Source organism: Hemitrygon akajei, chromosome 1, assembly GCF_048418815.1.
Source record: "Hemitrygon akajei chromosome 1, sHemAka1.3, whole genome shotgun sequence".
Taxonomy (NCBI): Eukaryota; Metazoa; Chordata; class Chondrichthyes; order Myliobatiformes; family Dasyatidae; genus Hemitrygon; species Hemitrygon akajei.
Genome location: NC_133124.1, coordinates 43585976 through 43605196, shown reverse-complemented (window position 1 = coordinate 43605196; position 19221 = coordinate 43585976). Strand labels below are relative to the sequence as shown.

General features: G+C 35.4%; 1 protein-coding gene across 5 annotated transcripts in view; it reads right to left on the bottom strand.

Annotated features, from left to right (window-relative positions):
• Positions 1 to 5884: 5884 nt before the first annotated feature.
• Positions 5885 to 19221, bottom strand: part of plag1 (pleiomorphic adenoma gene 1) — a 42351-nt gene continuing 29014 nt past the window's right edge. For 4 of the 5 annotated variants that reach the window (XM_073042090.1, XM_073042080.1, XM_073042098.1 and 1 more), the window contains one exon: positions 5885 to 15686. In XM_073042090.1, the coding sequence (XP_072898191.1) occupies positions 14423 to 15686 (1264 nt within the window). In that variant the 3' untranslated portion in view covers positions 5885 to 14422. Of the gene's footprint in view, positions 15687 to 18379; positions 19214 to 19221 lie in introns of those variants that run through there. The other variant, XM_073042114.1, reaches the window with a different exon arrangement.

The window sequence follows — 19221 nt, the reverse complement described above, 5'->3', positions numbered from 1 at the left end:
CTTAGCGTTCAGGATGAGGTAATAAATTGGATTAGACATTGGTTCTGTGAGAGAAGCCAGAAAGTGGTATTAGAGGGTTGCCTCTGTGACTGGAGGCCTGAGACGAGTGGTGTGCCACATGGTTCAGTGCTGTTGCTGTTTCTCATCTATACCAATGATCTGGATGATAATGTGGTTAACATCGGGGTGCAGTAGACAGTGAGGAAAGCTCTCATGGCTTGTAGAGGGATCTGCTAGGAAAATGGCAGATGGAATTTAATGTAGACAAGTGCCAGGTTTTTGCATTTGGGTAGGACCAACCAGGGTAGGTCTTACACAGTGAACAGCAGGGCATTGAGGAGTGTGGTAGAACAAAGGGATCTGGGATTACAGGTCCATAATTCATTGAAAGTGGTGACACAGGTAGATAGGGTTGTAAAGAAAGCTTTTGGTACATTGGCCTTCATAAATCAATGTGCTGAGTACAGAAGATGGAAAGTTATGTTGAAGTTGTATAAGACGTTGGTGATGCCTAACTTGGAGTAATGTGTGCAGTTTTGGTCACCTAACTGTAGGATGATGTAAGTAAGGTTAAAGAATACAAAGAAAACTAACAAGGATGTTCTGGGTCTGGAGGATCTGAGTAATAAGGAAAGATGGAATGGGTTAGGAATGTTTTCTTTAGAATGTAGAAGACTGAGAGGAGATTTGTTAGAAATACACAAAATAATGAAGCGTTTAGATGGGGTAAATGCAAGCAGACTTTTTCCACTGAGGTTGGGTGGGACTACAACCAGAGGTCATGGGTTAAGGGTAAAAGGTGAGAAGTTTAAGGCGAACATGAAGAGAAACTTCTTCACTCAGAAGTTTGTGAGAGTGTGGAATGAACTGCCAGCACAAGTGGTACATGTGAGTTCAATTTCAACATTTCAGAGAAGTTTGGATAGTACTGGTATGGAGGACTATGGTCCCAGTGCAGGACAATGGGAGTAGGCAGTTTATATACTCAGCATAGACTAGATGGGCTGAAGGGCCTGTTTCTGTGCTGTACTTCTCTACAACTTTATGAGTCTACTTGTAATATGCACACACTTAGTTGTAAGATCTGTGAAGCAGGAAAGCATGCAAAATAAAAATTCATATTGGGTGCATTGATGGCAGGACTATGGCTGCTTGAAGTCTGGGCTTTTTACATGAAGGTTCTTACACTGACAGCTGAGTTTTGTACTTTTCCATAACCTATTTATTTATTTATTTATTTATTTTTCTTTCTTTCTATCTATCTATCTATCTATCTCAGGGTTTGCTCTCTGACTTTCTTCTGTATCTCTCTTGGCAACTTCCAAAAGGGAATCTGAAGTATTTTGTGTCTTCTAGTAAACAGCAATTCCAAGTGTCTCTTCTTGTTTTATCCTTGCCTTTTCTGTCCTGTCCACATGCAGGCAGTTATGTCCGTAACCTCCTTTATGTTTCATATTCATGCCAAGTTCATTCACTTGGACTAACCACTAGAATATCACTCAGCAGTCATCAATGTCTTTCATTCCAGCAAGTGTTTCTGGAACTAAATGCATTAGGAACCTGGTCCTCCGAAACTGTTAACTTATTGTGAGAAATTACATTGACATCTTGGGTTTGACAAAGATGCAAGTGGGGACCATAGCAGCTTTTCCTGTAACATATTTTCTCACAGCACTCTATTTTCCACCATGGCTTCTCTACATCTGTGGCAGTTTCTTATGAAGTATGAATTATGACTGTTTTATATCTCACCATATACAGCGTCCACACCAAGGTGAATTTGTATCAGAGCTGTGTTCTGTCCACACTTATGTATGGTTCCGAACACATGACAGAGAACGACCTTGCTAAGCTGTTGTCTTTCCAAACCTTGAGCCTCCAGAAGATACCCCGTATTTTCTAGCCGAGAAAGATTTCCAACCACACCTTACTCCTTCAGTGTCACCAAGAGGATATGGCCACAATCATCATGGGGAAAGGTTGGAGATGGATTGGCCACGTGATGAGAAGAGAGGCCAACTCTATCACCAAGACAGGACTTCATTGGACCCTTGCAGGGTGGAGGAAGCAAAGGAGACCAAAGGCAACTTGGCACTATGCTGTAGAGGTAGAAATGAGGACCCTGAACCACATCTGGCACAATAGAGAAGGTGGCCAGGGACAGAACGAGATGGAGGACCTTCATTGCTGCCCTCAACACCAGTGGCTAAACGGGCAGTAAGAAAGTAAATTTATATCTCACACTTGTCATTTAAGATCCTTGACTTATTATCAAGTACGTACATGTCGCCACACACAGCCCTGGGATTCTTTTTTCTGTGGGCATAATCTGTTGTTCAATCCGTGCAAAAATGGGCACTTTGGATGCAATGAATGCCGTGCTATCACACAAAATGCAACATGACCTCTAATGATGGTTTTGCTCCAGGAAATACTTTGGAAGAGCTGTGCAGACTTGTGGAGGTCTGCTGTACAATTCCAATTCATTGGTCTAGTCTCCAGTTTTTTAGCAAACAGCGGGGAAGCAAGAGGAAGAAAGGGAGGAAGCAATCTGTGCACTCCCTATCTGGTTGAGTTGTCTGTGAACAATTCACCTGACTGTCTTATCAATAAACACAAGCCCAATTAAACTGCCATCAACACACCAAACTCTTACTTACCTCCTATAGCTGACCACAACATCCACCTGGCCACCATGCAAAAATGAAAAGGATAGCAAACTGCTGTTAAAGAATCTTAGCTCAATTACTACCATTCATCCACTAGATCAAATTAACTACTGCCATTATGAAGGGACAAATATAGAACCCAAGTACTAGTAAAAAGTCACTGGGGCATTGTTCTGGATACAGTGATCAATGTGATTGATGTTTTCAGATAGTAGTTTGGCTTGCTGCTTATTTCTGAATATCCAGCATCTATTCCAGGGTTAAAGTCTCTGAGCTGAAAAGGCTGTCACAGTTCATATCTTACTGAATTATTGATGACTAAGAAGCTGTTGAAGTTTCTGCTGGAAAGGCCATTATGTGGCACAAATGTAATTAGATATTTGTTAATTCATTCCTGAACGTTGTCCAAATCCCATTGCAGGTACACATTGGCTGCTTATATTAAACATTGCTTATGTATCCAATATGGAATTATCCATTATTATCTCCACCCTTGACTTTGAAAATGGAATAACATGAATAAAGCAGCCTAATATGGTTGAGCTTCGAACACTTCCCTAGCACTGCATTTTGGATGATGTATGGCTGTGATTTGTGACTAATGACATCTTTCTGCATGGTAGGTAAAATTCTCTTGACTCCCATTGATTTCAGATTAGCTCTGGGTCACAAAATCCTGCATGCAATTTTGGATTGTGGCTGTGCTAATGTTTGGATACATTGATGAGTAGGTTAGCATTCACATGCAGCTTCAAGGGATTATTGGTAAATCCTTCAATTACTTTACAGGTACCACTACCGTCGGCTGAATAAGGGTGATGATGAGTCTGCATATAGGAGTGAGATTGACAATCTGGCTGAGTGGTGCCAGAGCAACAACCTCTCCCTCAAAATCAGCAAGACCAAGAAGCTGATTATTAAATTCAGGAAGAAGAAGCAGAGGTTCATGAGCCAGTCCTCAAAGGGGGAGCCGAGGTGGAGAGGGTCAGCAACTTTAAATTCTTCACTGTTATCATTTCAGAGGATCTGTCGTGGGCCCAGCAAGTAAGTGACATTTGTTGTTTATCAACAGTATTTAATTGATTCTGTTGTGTTTCTTCGATATATATTGTGTATGGCCACAAGAAAGCAAATCTCGGAGCGGTATATGGTGTAATATAGTACTTTGATAATAAATTTATTTTCAATTTTGGTAGATAGGGCATTGATGGAGATGGAGAAGACCAAGAGATTCTTGAGCAAACTTGAGTCCTGATGAAGGTTGTTGGCCCAAGACATCAAATATTCATTTCCTCCATAGATCCTGTCTGACCTGCTGAGTTCCTCCAGTAATTTGTGTGTGTTGTTCAAGTTTGCCTCACCTTTTTATGGTTGGTATATTAATATGCATTAATGTTGTTATGCAGATTGCTGTTTTCCTTGCAAGGCTATCTGTGATGTACAGAATAATGGCATTACAGCTGCAATATTATATGGGTTTAGTCACAAATGCATGGTCTAGATGCTGGAAATAGTAAGCAACACACAGTAAGTCAAGGAGCACCCATGGAGAATAAACAGTCCATATTTTGAGTTGAGACCATTGTAGCTCTTTTCAATCCTTTTTGTAGAGGTAACTGAACGGCCTAAACAATTCCAAAGGTGGAATCCCTTCACACGCTAGGCCTGCAATGGTTTAATCCAGGCAAGTGTGAAGTGGTGCATTTTGGGAGATCAAGTGTACACAGTCAATGTCAGGATTCTTAACAGTGTTGGTATACAGAGGGATCTTGGGCTCAAAGCCCATAGCTTCCTGAAAGTGGTCACCTAAGCTGATAGGGTAGTAGACATGTGCTTTATTACTCAAGGCTTTGAGGTTGAGAAACAGGAAGTTAATCTTGTTGTTTTAAAAGTCTAAGGTATTGCATTTAGTTTCAATAATAGTTGCCCCATTATTGAAAGGATGTAGAGGTTTTGGAAAGGGTGCAGAGGAAGTTTATCGGGATGCTGTCTGGATTTGAGAGTAAATGCTATAAGGAGAATTTAGATAAATGTCGTTTTCCCTTTTGAGTGGTGGAGGCTTAAGAAATAACTGATTGAAGTGTGTAAGATAATGAGAGGCATAGATAGGCAGCCAGATTCTTTTTCATAGGGTCCAAATGTCTGATACTAGAGGTAAGAGAGAAACAGTTGAAGGGAAATACATGGGGCATTCTTTTTAAGCACAGAGAGCCTGTAATGCACTGTCGGGGATGGTAGTGGAAGCAAACATGATAGGAACGTTTAAGAGGTTTGTAGATAGGTACACGAATGTGCAGAAAATGGAGATTTATGGGCATAGTGTAGGTAGAAGGTATTAGTTTAATTAGGCATTTAATTACTAGATTAATTCGTTCAGCACATCATGGGTCAAAGGCATTCCCTTTGTTCGAATAGCTTTGAACTCTCATGTCAAATCCATCACTTGTTGCTGTTAGTGGGATACACTGCCTGCAAAAATGGAGTTGTGGGCTTTTAAACCTGTCTTTAGTTTGTTCTGTTCAGTGGATGATGAGTCTGATATGACGATGTGAGATGTGGTTCTGTAAAACTGAGGTTATGATGGTAGTCTGAGGGGACCTCTCCCCTAGTGCATTCTAGCTACAAGATTAGGTAGACCCAGTTCCTAAGTTTTGTCATCAGCGTCACTGACCGGTCTTCTTTCCCTTAAAAAATAATGTTAATCGCCTGCAATTAAGGGTCTTGCCAGAGCCTTTAAGTAATTAGCTATATTATGAAATTGAATCAAGATGTGAGAATTGGAGAGGTGTCTGACCTTTATGACTTTTGTATGATTAATTGAGTTGTTTTATTACTATGTAGTGGGATGTGTATGGTGTTGTAGCGGTACCAATTTATAAATTACCATATTTATCATTTCACTTGGATTCAGCCTTTAGACTATTGGTCTGTTGCATAACTATTATATTGGGACATCAAAGACCTTGCTTTTAACCTACACCCCCTTAACACTGCTGATTTGGCATGAAAGGACCCACTAAGGTGTAGAGATGGCCCAAACAGAACATGGTTATACAACCAGTCAATGGCTCAGTACACTTTCACGAATACACACCTTTGACTTCCGTAAGTTTTTCATTATGTAATTGTCAATGAATTGTTTTCTGATCTTTCACTGAAATATAAGTCATAGCATTTAGTAACATTGTTTCACAGTAATGACACTTTAGACCAAGTGAGGCTGCAGCAGAACTGTTTTATTATAGTAAATTTGTTTACAAAAATGCAGGTTATCTGGCACAATAAATAATCAGTTTGCTTTTGAAGCATTTCTTTGGATGTAAAGATTAAATTCTAAAGTTTTTTTTACTGTAGTTTTAAGTTGTAAAAGCTTTTTAAAAAACATCATTTATGCCTATATTTGTACAGATACCAGTAGTATGTAAATACATTGATAAGTGTATACATAAGCAAAATGTTTTCCATTCTGAACAAGATAGCAATTGATAAAATAAAAGTAGTACAAAATCCAATGTGGAATGCAGTTAGTTTCTTCCATCAGTGTTGGTTTACTTTAAACTAATATGTCTTAAACCAATTAAATATCTAATTGTGTTTACATCTATTTCACTTTCACTTAAAACCCACTGAAATCTTACTCTTCCATTATACAGAAGTAGGGGGCAATAAAGTTTTTTTTTGCAATCTTTTATTTCCACATGGAGATGCAAAATATGCACTTATCGTAACATAGATGTAATAATTCTGTTAGGGCGGGGTAGTAAAGAGGGAATGATCTGCATGAAATGCTACAATGTTTTCAGAATTAAATGCTCCATAGCTCATGTCATTTGAACAATCCTCAGTTATACAGAGAGGCCAAGCATGTCAATGCCTGATCAACTTTGGGCCAGACAATTCTTACCATCACCTTTTGCCACAACTACATAACTTGTTGTAACTTCACACAAAGACTAGGTACTTAAGAATTTTTGTAGCATTTTTTGCCATTTGATTTCCCTACTTTAATTGAATTATAGAGCTATAGTAATAGATAAAGAAAGGGAAAGTTCATAGCACCACGAGGAATGGTTTCCTCCAACCAATGTGAATTAGCAGCAAAATATATACTTCAAAAAAAAAAGTTGCAGGAGTGTTCCCCACCAAATTTGCTTCACTTGTACCACAATAGTTTCACTTGTGTATTTTCCTGTCTGTATAAATAGTTATTTACAGAGAGCTGATGGGACGGCAGCAGCAAAGAACCATCATATCATATACTGGTTATTGTAATGTTGACTTGAATGTAAAGTAAACTCCCTAAGTGAGACACAGCAACTGTGCAAGCATATACAACACTTTTTAATAAAAGAAATGCTATGACATTTGTACCTGCTAAAAGTTAAATAAAAAATGTAAAATTTTATATACAAATTTATTTTATAATCTAATGATCTAATATGAAATCTAATGGCACTTGAAACAAGTTTGTAATGATGGTTAAAGATACGACCTTCAAGAGATACTCTTAAAGGATTAATGAATATGAAAGTGCTAAAAATATATAGATTATTTTGCACATATTCTGTAGACAAAGCTACAACTTGGACTATTTGCTATATGTGTTGCAACAATAGTCTAACATTTTACTTTTATGCTTCTATAAAAACAACTGTACCTTTACACAATTTTGAAAAAAAAAATAACATTTAACATCATGAAAATTCAATTTCTCAAGCAGCATGCACTTGCTTGTGCTTTAGTTGACATATGAAAAAAACAATCATGTGAAAAGGGTAACTGTTTAAAATTCACCAACCTATTAGAGTTTGGATACAATTTATATGCCAGGATTGATCATACCAATCCATTTTGTTTACAGGAGATTATTTTCAGAATAAATCTGACTTTTGCCCACCGCCCCCCATTTATCAGAGATTGGTTTTCTAATATAAACTATCCTATGTGTCATGGGGGCTTCTTCTCAGACTCCTAAACTGATAGCTCTATTTATTCATAAGCAGGCATCCTTGCATACAAAGGTTTTCTCTTGACCAAATCTAAAGTCAGATTTAAATGAGACATTCACGATGTAAAGAAATATCCTTCCTTTTGAAGAGAGCTTACATATCTAGAACTGTAATTGTAGTTTCATTTACACACTGTCTGTAAAATACAAACGTTAAACAACATAACACTGGTCATCTTCACACCATTTCCATTTCAGTTGTGTTGCAACCACAGTTTTACTTACTCAGTCTATCTCAGTGCCCAAGCAAAGAATTCTGACTTCAGTTTTAAATATAAGCCATATCATTCCAATTTTAGTTTTCCAAAAAAATGACCCAGGCTCCCGAAGGAGCATCAGAAGTTTGAAATACAAATAGAAGTACAAATTTAAAATCTCAGCAGGTCATATAGCACCTATAAAGAGAGAAGCCTTCCTGGCCAAGAACATCTATCTGAAAGTTCACCTGTTTGGCTCTCTGTAAGATGCTGCTTGACTGGAAAATTTCTAAATTCCAACATTAGTGTGAGCATTATTTTTAACCAATTAAATTCATGGTTGAAAATTTATATACAACGTGTATCTGAATTTCAAGCAAGGTTTCAATGTAATCAGCTACGTAGCATTTGCTTGGTTCAGTACACAATGCATTATATAATGTTTAAGTTTTTAAATAATGCAATGCACCAATATCAAGAGATTTTCTTCACACCCCAAGTATTTTCAAATCTATAAATTCTGCATTTATTCTGTTTCAAATGAATTTAAGGATTGCAATCTTATGAACTAAGCACTTTATCCAATAGCTAATGGACTTGATACAATAAAAATATTTGTCATTAATTACTTGTTTCAAGCATCTACCCATGCAAGGTAAACCATCCATTCAACAGCACTGGCAACGATACGTTGAACTATACATTACATACAAGAGGCACCTATCCCACTGCACTGAATAATGGCCCACCATACAGTCATGACGAATGTATCATGGTCAGTTAAAATTCTAATTTATATCTCAGAATTTAAGCATATACTGTAGCCTTCCACCAAAAAATAGGTTTAATTTATAAATGGTTAGATACTAACTTTCAAATTCACATAGCATATGACCAGAAGCATATTTCATTTCTGAAAGTAATTAAAAAATGTCTTTGAATATAGTCAAGATTTCCACCCAGTGTCACTGCACACAAAATCTTTAGTGCTGGTAAAAAATTCATGCCGATTTAACATTTAATTGATGTTTAAATGAATTGTTGATCAATATAATTTAAGATCTGTTTGACTTTACCATAAAGGAAACCAGATTAAAAATCATAAGGTATCCATCATGGAGTCTCAATGGGTTGAATAAACTGCACATTTTGCCTGGGCACTTTGCTTATGCTCATGATAAAGGGATATTCTCCAGAAATCTGATTTCATCGAGATTAATTGTTAGAACTAAACAAACTTAAGTCTGAAATTAGATTCTTAACTTAAAATAAAACCTGACATGATGAACTATATCTTAGGAGGGATAAGGTCACTGTAAAGACAATGGCTGCATTGTTGATGATCTTAAAAAATTAATAAAGTGGTTCAAGCAATTAAAAGATTAGCATGGTAAATGTCACTACTATATAAAATGGAGGAGAAAGCAAAGAAGAGAAATACAGATTCTCAAGGCTTCCAGTAAACGTTGTTTGGAAAGATCTGTCTATCTCATACATGAGGCAGGTAACAAAACATAGAGTGTGTTGGTCTTTACTGAAAAGATATGTGTATGCATATAGAATTCTTCCTGCAATTATACCAGGCACTTTGGTGAGAACGGCTCTATGTAAAACTTGTGTCCAGTTTTAAACTCCACTCCCAAAGGAAGATATGCTTGCTCAACGTGGTGTTCTGATGATCTGCTACGGTCTTCATTAAATATTTATCATTCTACAAAACTTTGATAAGGGAGATACCATTTTAACAGCCCGAAAATCAAGAATTAACAACATCCTCTCAGGGAAAGGATTGGCCATTTAACAGTGAGGTAAGTTTCTTCAGGAATTGCAAGTCTTTTTCCCCAGGGATACATAATTGTAATGTACACTTGCCTGGAGAATGTATTTCTAAAACATAGGTTGGTAAGGTTAGGCTTGATTGAATAAAGAGATAAGGCAATTGGTCAGATATCAGACCAGAGGTCAAACAAGTTAATTGAACAGACTCCAAATCATATTGTAGAATGACTAATACTGCACCATTACAGTAGTACAGTAAAGAACATATTTCTTGACTAGTAATTTTTAATAAGCTACTTTATATGCATTACAATTTTCTGCTGAAGCACAAACTGCAATAATTATAATTTTGTATGTTATTTCATGAAAAAATGTTGATTCCCAGACATTACTGAATATTAATAGCATAGAAAATGGTATTCAGATGTGGAATCAATACTTACAAGAAATTGCAAGTATACAAGGTCCCTAACAAAAAACTTAAAGTACTCCTAAATTTCCTCCTCTTGTTTACGCTTACTGGTGCTAAGCGTTAGTCCAGCACCTCCTCAGTTTGTCCATTCTTTATGTAGATTAAGTATTTGGGGAAAGGAAATGAGAGTAAAAAGTAATCCAAGAGTTTAGAGGTTGCTCCACCAACATGGCTAATCACTGACCTCCAGTTTGATGTCTTGTCCAAATTTCTTCTTCCCTTAATTCAATCAAATTACCAATCTTTGTTTTAAATGCACAGCACTCAGTATACTTTGTCCACAAGCATACATAGTTGGAAAAACCTGCACTCCCTTAAAGAAATGTATTTAATTCCCAAATCACCAAACCTATATTTCACAGGACGCTAAAAATTGCTCATTTTGCAGCTCTTCAGCTTGTGTCCACATCTGTATTTTTTCCCATAAAATTCCACTAAGAATATACTAGGAAACATGAAGTCTATTGACCTTAACATCTTCCTGGACTAGTGATATTCAAAGACAGAGTTATATTGAACTGCTAAGAGATGAGTGTTTAACAATTTTGGGAACATTTGTTTTTTAAGGTATGTCCTTTCAGTTCTATTTCTTGCTCTTTTTCATCATCCATAACGGGAGCTTCTTTCCCTCTGCCATCCGATTTCTAAATAGACACTAAACCCAGTAACACTACCTCAGTACTTCTTATTTTTGCTTTTTTTGCACTACTTATTTTGACTTAACTATATATATAATATATACACACACTTAATGTAATTCAGTTTTTTCTTAACTATTAAATATATATTTAATGTAATTCCATTTTTCTCTATATTTATTTATCATGTATTTCATTGTACAGCTGCTGTAAATTTCACAATACATGCCAGTGATATTGAACCTGATTCTAAGCTCATCTAGATATATGAAGATATTACTTCAACACAATAAATCTGATGTCCTGATATATATTTTCTTTGATGTTGACGAGGTGAAAAGGAGCATATTGATTAATCAATGGATAAATAGAAGGCACAAGAAATCACACAGAAACTTAATCATTAGGACAATATTGTGAATAATTCTTGGACCATACTTCAAAAAAGGTTCAAAACTTTAAGAGCACTGAGGTGCACTGTGATACTTTAACTGATAAGGGGCATACAGGGATATTTAGGTAAAAGTTTATACTGTATAGTTAAAAGAATAGTTGTGAAGTTAAAAAGCGACACAGAAGATTTTAAGGGTGACAAGAGTTTGTGATACCATGCTCTCTAGCTTGGGGGAGATCATTACTAAACAAAACAGGAAACAAAATGCGATTTTCATTTCATTAGCATCTTTAAAAGTAAGCTGGACAGGCGAAGTAAGGCTTGACTTGAGCCTTGAGGCCAAGGTCACTGCAGGGCTATAGAGGGAAAAGAAACTTCTTTCAAAGACCCCAAAAACTCCCTCCTGCAATAATATTCTCTAATCCTAATAAATCTAGCAGCAGTAAAATATTTTCAATACTTGAATATTTTTTAACTTAATTCACAAAAAGATTTGAAATTAAACTACAAAAATCGATGAAATGTTAACTGATCTAATAAAAAATCCTATCCCACTTCTTCATTGATGGAGTAGGAGATAAAAGTACTAATTTTTAACAAAGGGTTTGTTTTGGTGAAGAAGCACTTTCAGTGAAGCCAAATGTTTATGGGGTGAAACTTGTCTTTGGTTGCTAGTATTAAATGTTTGTGAGAATTTTGGCCACCAGCTGAACTTGCCTGTGACTTGATTTTATGAAGTGTAAGGAACCAGATGTGCAGAGGTGAGTACAATTGGGAGCTATTATTCCAACCCCATTTAGTACTAGCAACCTGCATTCAAAGTAATGGGGTCAACACAGGCTCAAGAATAATAAATTTCATCATAGCAAATAGAAAGAAAAATCCATTTACGTGAACTGAAATAAATTTGCATCTCATTGGGTTGAAAACATTTTCGGTCAATGAATATTTAAAATACTGGGTCAACAGGAAATGACTAAATGCAAAATTGTGAAAGAAACTAAAATTTAACATAACATAACCAAAGCAGTGAAGTTAACATATCAAGAATTTATCAACTATTTGCTATTAATTCTTACGAGGAATGCACAGTTTCTTTGGTACTTCCCTATATTCCACCTTTTTGGGCACCATTTATTTTAGTTTAGTAGTGTTCCATAAGCTAATATATTCAAACAGCCTATGTGACAGAAGCAAAACCAATTTCAAAGCATTTATATAGCAGGCAACCTTTTAGATCCCCTGGTAGACCTGACCAATTTTACATGAACATTGACCTATCTGCTTTATAGACATCAGACTGTGTTTCCAGTATTTTGCTTGTACTTGACTTCCAATACTTAAAATTTTATTTATCTATCTTAAGTTTGTGTGAGTTTCAATATAAATCCTTTGGTATCATCTTACAGCTAACTAATCATTTCGATTGTAACACATTCTTTACTGAGTATAGACTTACCATACTAAATTCAAAGTCCTATTTGTCAGCTGGTTACAGGGATTGAATAGCTAATTAAATCATGTTCACAGACCTTGCAGATTATTGTTTAACAGTAGAATATTATTTTTTTGTATAAACAAATGACATTCACGTAGTCTGAATAGTACAATGCAACAAATAGTATTCCTCAAAATGAACTCTGCCATTTAAATCCAAATTAATAATTCCTTAATATGTCCATCTGATCTAACGTATAGTTGAAGCACATACAGACAACAAAGAAGATTAACCTTAAATTTTGTTTCTCTCTCCACAGATGTTGCCTGGCCTGCTGAGTATTTTCATAATTTTCTAATTTTAATATAAGAAAAGGCTCAGTAAATACAATTGGTTTCAGCTGAAAACAGATGAGGGTTTCAGATCAAAATAAATTTTAAGTTATCAATTTCTTTTACCTGCTAAACTATTACAATTTCATATATTTTCAATTTTATAAATGATATAATCAATTTGAACAGTACAAAATGCACACATGGAGGTGAGTTAGTAAAATAGTTCAGGAAAACAAAGGAAATGTCTGAAGAAACTAGTCCAAAGCAGATGGAATAATTTCATGTCAGGAGCAGACTATTGCACAAAGATGGGCCAAATTGTTATCTTAATGAGAAAATAGTTTCTCAACACACACTACTTAGCTAATTGTGTGCTACTTGTGACAATGATGGCTTACCCAATACTCAAAATTATTTGAGAATTTGGTTAACGAAACAAGTAGAAATGCAAGTTAAATTTTATCAGAATATTTATTCCCCTTTACCAATTATTTCTTCACCTCTTAAGGCTGTGCTTCATTTTTGGACCTTGGGTATCACTTAAACTGTTCTACTTTGAGGGCAAATATAAATAATAATCTAATAGATGAAATAGTTTAATAAGATCAAAATGGAAAAAGTATATGTGGCTTTTATTCATGTGTCTAATTCAGAAGTTTAATTCATAATCTATTATTCATAATCTTATTAACCTTAAGTTCTATGTGTCATTTAATCAATTTAAATTAGAAAGAAAAACTCTTATTTATACTGCCACTCTACAACAAGGAATTGAAAATTAATGTACGAACCATGTATCCTGTGTTCCATATTTTTGAAGATACAGAATCAAATCTGATGGGAAGTTTATTTTTTTATATAAGTTTTCACCAGGAACTTTGTTAAGAAAACCCTCTGCATTTTTCTAAATAAAGTAAATGGATTACATATAAAACCAATTTTGGTGCATTGATATGGCCAGAGTTCAAAAACTTTTTGGTGTTCCAGCATTTTTAAATGCAAAAATGCATCTTCAAAACATCCAATAAGTGGAACTGTGCAAAATTATTTAACAGAGCAGCAATCTTTTAGTTTGCTTAAAAGATATAAAGCACTGTGAATTTTGCAGTCACTATCTGATATATGAATCTGAAAGACTGATTATGGTGTCAGTACAGCCTAAAATTAGAACTCAACAATCATTGCAATGAAAGGGTTCAGGGCTGTGCCATTTTGTATTAATTCTTATTGTAAACATCTAGGCTGTCAGTGAGTCTATTATTGATGGTTTAGACTCAAATTTACTCTTAGTGTCTATTATTAGAAATCGACTGCTAAATAGAATATTCCTATTATGACCACAAATAAACAGTATTGTATACTTTTTGCCTGTGGTGGTCATTCACAAAGCAGCACTGTTGTTACAACCAGAGATTTACAGTCTAATTCCTTAATGTTTCATCAGGATAATTGCTTTTACAATAAAGGAAATGGTTAAGAAATATCATACTATCTACTGAAAAGCCTGGTGAAAACGTGGCAGGGTTGTTGTGCTTAAACTAGTAGTGAAAACTGTAGATAAGGGATGGAGAGCATTGAGACCAATGCTGTTACCAGTTTCATGTGAATCCTGGTACTGGGGTGGGAGAGGAATTAAGGATGTATGAGGTTCCTCTTGGGTATAACACATACCAGAATTGCCCGAAGAAACTGGCTGACTGTATGAAGAGTTATTTAAAGGTAAGAAACTCAATAACTGAGAAAAGTCTGCTGATGAAGTATTTAGAGGTTCACTGAGGAGTGCTGGGCTTTTAGAAATCAAAACATCCCCACATCCATCAGCCAAAGATCCTGGCTGCGACTCCATGCCCTGTTTTGATGAGGATGATTGAGTGTCATGGGCAGAGGGGAGTAAATCACTATGTAAATCCATTAAGTAGCTGTCTATTTCACTTTTTAATGGTTGTCCTTTATCAGGCATTGCAATGGCATATGAGGTAGAACCAAGAAAATATTTTGAGGAAAGTTCTTGAGGAGCACGAATTGAAGTCTCAATGTCTAGTGGGCAACCCATCCCCAATGGTAATGGAGAAGAGACCATTTGATTTGTTGCCCCTAATGTTTGCATGGTCTGAATATGGGCACTGTAGATATTCATTTGTAAAGTGTTTGTAAAAGATCTAGTTGTCAACTCACTGGAAACCACTGACATCACTGGACTTAGCTCATCTTTTAAAGACAATGTAGTATTTGAACTAAGTATATCCATAAGATCTGCTGGTTCAGTTTTCACCTTTAGCAGTTCCTGAGAGTGACTTTTCTTCATATGGCGGGTCAGGTGGTCCTTCCGCCCAAATCTCTGGGCACAATACTGACAAAGGAAGTCTTTCCTTCCTGTATGCACTACCATGTGTCTTCGAACATCTTTACGAGTGTAGAAAGAACGGTCACAATGGTCGCAATGATGTTTTTTTTCCTTTGTGCCACTTGTCGACTTGCCAGCATGTGTCTTCAGATGCTCTAGTAACACTCCTGTGCTTTCAAATGTTTGTAAGCACACTTTACAAGTAAGGTCACCACTAGTTGCAGCATGCAGAGCTAAATGACGCTTATAACCAAGCTTTGTATTGTAGCTTTTTCCACATTCCTCACACTTGAAGGCTTCCTTATTTGGATCATGAGTTTGCAGATGATTCTTTAGATGATCTTTACGATGAAACATTTTCTCACAGTAAGTACACTTGTGGGTCTTCTGAGGTGAATGGGTGGCCATATGCCTTGAACAGACACAATTGGTTATTTATTCTGGTAAGTTCCAGTGTACCACTCTCCTTTTTTGGAGATGGGTATTTTGTAACGTATAATACAATAACTGCAGATTTCAGAAATACAACAAATACTGGAAACCCTCAGCAAGTCAGGCAGTGTTAGTGGAAAGTTGAATGGCCTAATTTTGCTCCTATGTCATATGGTCTCATGGAAAGAGAAACAGTTAACATTTTGGATCTAGGTCTAAAGTATTAATTGCTTCTTGTTCCACAGATATTGCCTGAAATGTTGAGCTTGTCTAGTACTTTCTATTTTCAAATTGGTAAAATATGTTGCCTGATTATAATTAAATCTAGCAAAATCAATATCCTAAACTTGATTTTGTCTATTAATCAATGTGGCAATGGCCTATAAATTTAACATGTAGAAACAGATTTAGACATTTTTAACAATCAAAAAATTTAAAATCACTGAATATATTGGATTAAACTCATGCCCAGCTAAAATTAAGTACATATAATTTAGGGATTCTGAGAATTACAGTTTGCACTAAAGTACTCCTTAGCAGTTTTTGCATGAGAAAATTTCCTTTCTTTTAATTTTTTTTATTATCCAGAATATTAATGTGAATTCTGACTGTACAAAAGCCAATCATTCAAGTTTATGAAATTATGAAGGACAGACTATGCAGAGCTTTGATCCGAAGTGTTAACCTGTGTCTCAGGTTTTTGTGCTGTGAAATGAGGGAAAATAAAACCAGCAGACAGAATCAGAGACCCAAATCTATCAGTTCAGTCTGCAGCTGGAGATCCCATGGAATCCCCTGGTCCCCAGTCTTGCTGAGTTTCCTTGTCTCTTGGATACTGTGCCAGATCTGATTTCAAAGAGGATTGCTAGCATATGGCTGATGAGGCTAGGGGGAAAGTGCTATTTCTTTAACAAATTTACTTTAGATTAGAGGTTAATTGTGTACAAATGTTTTATTTTTTAATTATTCTTTTCTAATTATTTATTTCAATTTTAATTTGAAATGACATCGAATACGAGAGATATTAAAATGGTGGTCTTGCTAACTGTTAGAACTCTCCTTGACCTCACTGCTCTCAGGAGCCCTATTGTAATCTGAAATATAGGGTCTCCATTTATACTGCAGGTATGCATGGAAATAGACAAATGCAGGTCAAAATTGCAGCCAAGGTCAAGCACGTTAGCCCATTGCTATTGCAGGAAACTTTTAGTTTATAAACTAAAACATAAATGATGTTATTTTAAACTCAGAATAAGTGGTGTATACATTTTGATGTAGATAGACAGTTGGTAAAGTTTCATGTTTTCCTGGTGGTTTTGTATCAAGTTTCTGTGAACTATTCTAAGATTTGATAATAACTCACACAGATTACAGTAGCTATTAAATAATGGTGAAAATGGGTATAAATCACAAAACATTCATATGACAATCTTCACTCCATCTAAAATTTGGGTACCTTTCCAGAAAAATTAAATACATTTCTAAAACTCTTGCATTCTTTAAGATGTCATGAATCACATTAGTTAGTCACTCGCTCCAACAAATAAATGGAATAAAAAAGAACTGGTTTTCAATGATTTATGTACCACTTATAAAAGTGTTGCACTTTTGAGACATAGCATAATTTGCAATACTCTAATGGAATACTTTGAAAACAAAATTCATATTCTTGATGGCTGGAATTCAGGAAGGATGATTTTTTTTCCTCTCAGTAATAAATTTGCTAATGACTTAAAACATTGTAAAATCAATAATGTTTCCCATGACATCATTCCTGAGTACTCATTTACATTGTTAGACCCGAACTTATCAAAAATGAATAACAAAACTAATATTCTAAAGCTTATTGAAATGAATTTGAAGACTATCACAAAAGATATGAATAAATGCGTTGAAAAGTTTTCACCATAGCTACAACAACCAGTTTGAGTTACAACCCCCTGTAAAAATGGAAAACAGGAATCTGATGCAGAAATAGTAAACATCCTTAATATAAAATTATGAATAGTAACAATTAGAATATTTTATTTTCAAATAACTGTGTAAGATAATTAGCATCTTATTTTTAAGTAACTTTATAAATTAATATGGACAGTGAAATTTGGTATCATAATTTGCTGTTACTTTGCACAGAAACATTTGCTAATCAACAATGTGTTTTTCCAACAAATTTTCTAATCTCAAATATAAATGTTTTTTCCCTGGTTATCATTCTGAAGTATTTACACAAGCAACATATTCTTAAACTTAATTATTTCACTTGTGGCAAAAGGAATGTTAAAAATCAGATCAATCAGACCAAATGGAAAAATAAAGCACTGCTGTAATGAAGGACCCGAAACTGACCCGAAACATTAACTGATATCACCCCTTCAGATGCTGCCTGATCTTGCTGAGTATTTCTGGTACCGTTTCTTTTGTTAAAAATACTCTTAAAATTTAGTTTAATTGACAATTTCTTTATCAATGCATTGCCAGATCATAATGCACTGGACAGTATCAAAAAAAATCCATATTCACCTAAGCTGAAGTCCTAAATTATTAACATGGCAGTGCCACTGCTGATAGAACTATAAAGGTTATTGACAATCAGTAACATTTAAAAAGTTTTAGAAGGTAACTTTAAATACCTAAAAGACAGAATACTAAAGCATTAAATAACTAAGAACTTACCTTCACCATTGCATTAACTGCAACAACACAGTCCCCATTACTGTCAATGAGGCACAGATCCTGCGCCAAGTTAAATCAGGCACAGAGCTCAACACCCAATTTAATTTTTGCTCCCCCATCTTTTCGTCCTGTTTTGCTCCCCTTTTCTCCTGTCACATCCCAATCCCTCTATGTTATATCCAAAAGCAGAGCAAATTGACTAAACTGACATTCAGTAAGTCCGGAATTTCTGTGTTAGACACTGCATGTGTGGACTTCTGGACTTGCTACCATTTAATACTGTTTTCTTTAAACCACTAAGACATAGGCTATTATTTTTTCAAGAATGGTGAAAATGCCCAAGTTTTGAAAGAGTAGAAATATTGACAAGCATTCAAAGAAAACTTTGATGTTAAGTTTTTCCTTTGATGCCCTGGCAATCCAGGTGCACAATGTGGTCAAAATTCCACTAGTTGAGATTTTTGCCTCAAGTCTATATTCATCTCAGTGTCACATTGTAAAATTTGCAACATAGGTGCAGAAATTATTCAAGTTATGACATATCCCCAATAGTTCATTTTTACATCAAAGTGCGCACTAATTTATAAAATTGTTGCACCAATTTTGGGTTAATATTTAGCCATTATCAACTTAAACTATTAAAAAGGTACTCAGTACAATTTGTTATAGACTTTATTGGTCTATTCTGATATAATTTAGGTGCACTAGTTGAAGAAAACTAAGCTTAAAATGATGCCAAATCTGAAATTTAGAAGTACTCTTAAGCTGGAGGCTGAAATTCACAGAGGCAAATATCCCCAATTAATAAAATAGATACTATCTACTCTGAATAGTCTTTCATA